Here is a 3985-nt window from a genome sequence, read left to right on the forward strand (position 1 = left end):
TGCTATGACATATTTTACTCTAATTATAAGTAGACCTTCCTTCCTATTAGTTCTGTTTAGTGTTTGATTGTATAAACATTTAGAAAATCATCTTGGGCAATTTCTTAAACATTTGAAATTAGCTGTGGTGATTGGGACCGGGCACAGCCCGGGCTGACCCAACTAGTAAAGGTTAAAACTCCCACATTCCGCTGCAACTCAAAAACCAGTCCGACAATCTGCTAGAAAGAAGCCGCTGAGCACATTGCACATAATTTTTACTACTAACAAATTTATAGCCGAAGTATAAACAACACAACCAAACAATGTCAACCAATAGATCAAAAATCCAAATTTAAGCCATTCCATTATATATAACCAAGTGCTCAATGACAAAAGCTTATCAGTAAAACCAGAGAAAAAAGAAATACAATGATAGAGCAGTTGATGATTACAAACTTCTCCTCAAGTAAACAGCAAGCATGACTTCTTAACAGCCACAATTATGTAGAATACTATTACACTGCAAAAGTTTCAACTCATCACAAGGTGATAAAAGAGACGAAGGGAATTGATATTAATGGCGAAAAAGAGGTCCAGAAATCAACCTACCAATAATATGCCTAGAGACCTTGCTCAACAAGATAGTCACCAAGCCTTTCAACAATCATATTGCACTGGCCAGGAGTCATTGGCTCATCATATATTCCAATGATCAAAGCCTGGTTGGTCTTCTTAATAGTGATACCACCTGGACCCTGAAAATAACCAAGCAGAAAGCCAAGATGACATAACAATGAATCCAGAGCGAATTGCCACAAAGTCTATATATATGGAAGCATACTATATTATTAGTAAACAAAAACTCGCATTGAATAATGAACATTAACAGAAACTGAAGGTCCTCAAGCTGCTCCATTCTCAAAGGAACTCGACAAGTACCCCTTTATTTCATTACTATCACCAAAAGATACCAGGATGATAACTAATTATTTAACATTCAAGGGAAATCTGTAGATAGCTTGTATCAGTTGGGAAAAGGGATAAAGATTTGTTCAACCCAGCAGGTCGTTCAAACATCTCAAGGGGCGCAAGTGAGTTGCAGAGTTTCCATGCCCGCTTTAGATAAGATATGTATGCAAGGAGACTAATGGTAATTCAAGCTTTAAAAAACAAAGATCATGTACCTTCTTCCCTCTGATCACCGCTCCTGGCTCGCCCTGAATCACCATGTATTTTGTTCCCCCGAGATATAAACCAGTTGGAGCAAGTGTTCCAGGTTCCGCAAAGTCATTCATTATGCCTGTTATTTCTTCTGGCTTGAACTGCCATAATACATAAAATCAATGAGTTAACAAATACTCCAATAATAGACAACTTAAAACCCACAGGCAGTTATGTCCACCCATCCCTTCTTTACTCCTCACCCGTCCAAGGGAATGGTGGTGAGCAGTTCAGAGAAATGAAGAGAAAAGATCGCAAAACGAAAGAGGAGAAAAAAACACCATTTCAATTTTCCACATACAACATCACATTAACCACACTTATAAGATGAAACCGTCACGCACTAGCATAAAACAAGTGGAGAACAGCAATCGCAAAAGCTAAGTTTCTCAACTACTCAGCTAAAGTGGTTTAGCTGTAACCTGAAACTGCAGCACAATCAATCAGAAATTATATCCCCTTCCTCCGATCCCCATTGTTTCCAGCCAAAAAAAATCTCCTAAGAATCTTGGGGTTTAATCGGACTAGACCTCTTAATAAAAGTTTAACTGGAGAGAAATAGTCATTGAGTTATCCCTTTATATTTTTCTTCTTTGGCTTAGCATTCTCTTTCACGTCAACCTTCTTCTTCTTCTTTGGGCCGCTTGCTCCCATCTTTTAGTTTAACCTTTTCAACTAGGTAGGCTCTCACCATTCTCTCTTGTTTTTTGACATGTTCTTCACCAGACTACACTCTCTCTTATCACACTCTCCAAAGAAAATATAAAAACGGGAGACGGGTTCGTTCCGCACTATGTTGGATTGGCACACAATCGTCTTCTCACTGATAGGATCAACTGGAGTGAAGCTAACAGAAGCTTTAACAACTAGAAAGTATAGGGAAAATGTTAAGCTTGAAGCTTTCTTAACCTCACTCCAGGCAGTTCCTCTCCATATTGCATGAGGTTTCACATCTCAATTTTCACAGAGAAGGTCCCAACCTCGGAAACTTCCTGAATTTTTTATAACAGTGGTGTTTGGACCAGCTTACCGGACATTGACAATTCCACCGGATACCTCCTACACCCCTCCCCCAACCAGTACAGATACCGAGTAACTCTGCTCACCAAGGCTTAGGCGGGAAGAAATCATCTTGGTTTTCTTCTAAATGTTTTAAGCACCTAAAGGGCACTAGAAGAGCCAAATAACCTAATATTCCTTCCTAGCACGCTTCCAAAATTCTGTGTGACCTCAACTTTTAAATATTTTTCTGCGTACTTCCACTTCAATAATTTTTCTCTATATTCGTCCTAATTAGAACCACATTCAGTGATCAGTAAATAGATAGAATCAACATAGATACTAAACAAAGGAAACTTATATCCCAAGAGCAAACTAGGCTGAGGTACACAAATATCAGTCAGCTACTCCTCAATCCCAAATTAGCTGAGGTCAGCTATATGAATCCTCTGTATGACTATCCACTCTGCTCCGTTCAGATCCATTTCATTCCAATAATAAATAATCATCTAAACTACTTTGTTTCTCCTTTCTTTTAACCCAACGTCTGTAAGCTACCCCCCAATAAATAAATAAATAAATAAAGCACCAGAACCTTCTGCAAGGGCATCACGAATTTGTTTTCATTCCAGTCCGCCAAATATGCAATAATTCAACAAATTACCCAAAAATCTACATAAGAAAAATCTGAACCGCTTGAATCTGAGTAAGAGCAGAAAAAGAAAGGAAGCCATGTGAAATCTAACAAAATTGGAAGTGGGCATAGAAAGGAAACCTGAGGGAAATTGGCGGATTGAGCCCAAACGGTGCCGTCTTGACCAATAATAGCAGCAGAAATGAGATGGTTACCTTCAATCTCACACAGCAAGTGGTCATCTACATATGTTTGCCACGACATTTTTTTCTGCTTTTTCAGTGATTCACCTTAAGTTTCTTCTTCTTCAAAAGTTGCTCCGAATCCCAGATCTATGGTTCAGTGATATATTGCTTGTGTACTTCTACTTGAGAAAAAATAAGTAAAGAATATGGGTTGATAAATGTGATAATGGCTTTTCTAGAAGTTGCGTTGAGGTTAAGCTGAATTTAATTTCTTCTTTAATAGTAATAAATGGTCAATTTCTTTTCTTTCTTTCTTTTTTCTTTTGGTGTGGAATAAGACTAGAAGATTCGGACAACTAAAAAAATCACCTTTTGACTTGAAGCGGACACTTTATTGACGTATAATCGCCTTAATTTGGATTAATTTATGAATTTTGTCCTTAAATTAGTACTACTAAGACCCGTTTGGCCAAACACTCAAAAACTATTTATTTGTGTTTTTGACCAATTCATTTAAGAAGTACTTTTTATAACATTTGGTAAACAAATTATGTTTGACCGATCTTTCTAAAAAGTATTTTGAGTGTCAAATTACCAAAAAAGAATACTATCAAAGTCATATAATTATTTTTAATATGAAAAATGAACTTATATATATATATATATATATATATATATATATATATATATATATATATATATATATATATATATATATATCGTAAGAGACTTTTACTATTTTTTATTTTATTTAATAAAAATTTAAAACATAAAGTAAACATACATATTAAAGATTTAAATCAATATAACATATAAAGTTTTACCAAAGCATAATATTATCTAGTATAATTACTTATTGTTTATATGATGATTTGAATAATCAAAATACATCATTCAATATGAATTAGAAGTCTATTCCACAAATCACTATATATTGGTATTTCACCATGAAATAATAAGTAAA

At 35.4% G+C, this 3985-nt stretch overlaps 1 protein-coding gene across 1 annotated transcript; it reads right to left on the reverse strand.

The window, feature by feature from the left end:
- Positions 1-318: 318 nt before the first annotated feature.
- Positions 319-3351, reverse strand: LOC104097872 (profilin-2). Its single transcript, XM_009604490.4, has 4 exons — positions 2978-3351; positions 1167-1304; positions 592-737; positions 319-502 (listed from the first exon to the last, which is right to left on the reverse strand). The coding sequence occupies exons 1-3, from the start codon at positions 3098-3100 to the stop codon at positions 603-605; spliced, it is 396 nt and encodes a 131-aa protein (XP_009602785.1). The 5' UTR covers positions 3101-3351; the 3' UTR covers positions 319-502; positions 592-602.
- Between the last annotated feature and the right edge of the window lie 634 nt (positions 3352-3985).

Source organism: Nicotiana tomentosiformis, chromosome 8 (genome assembly GCF_000390325.3).
Source record: "Nicotiana tomentosiformis chromosome 8, ASM39032v3, whole genome shotgun sequence".
NCBI classification, from domain to species: Eukaryota; Viridiplantae; Streptophyta; class Magnoliopsida; order Solanales; family Solanaceae; genus Nicotiana; species Nicotiana tomentosiformis.

Bases quoted from the DNA above. Each gene is read 5' to 3' on its own strand.
- LOC104097872 (XM_009604490.4), bottom strand. From the start codon at position 3,100: ATGTCGTGGCAAACATATGTAGATGACCACTTGCTGTGTGAGATTGAA. The intron at 1,305-2,977 runs GTTTCCTTTCTA...GTATTATGGCAG, and splicing joins AATCCGCCAATTTCCCTCAG to TTCAAGCCAGAAGAAATAAC. The intron at 738-1,166 runs GTACATGATCTT...GGTTATTTTCAG, and splicing joins CGGTGATCAGAGGGAAGAAG to GGTCCAGGTGGTATCACTAT.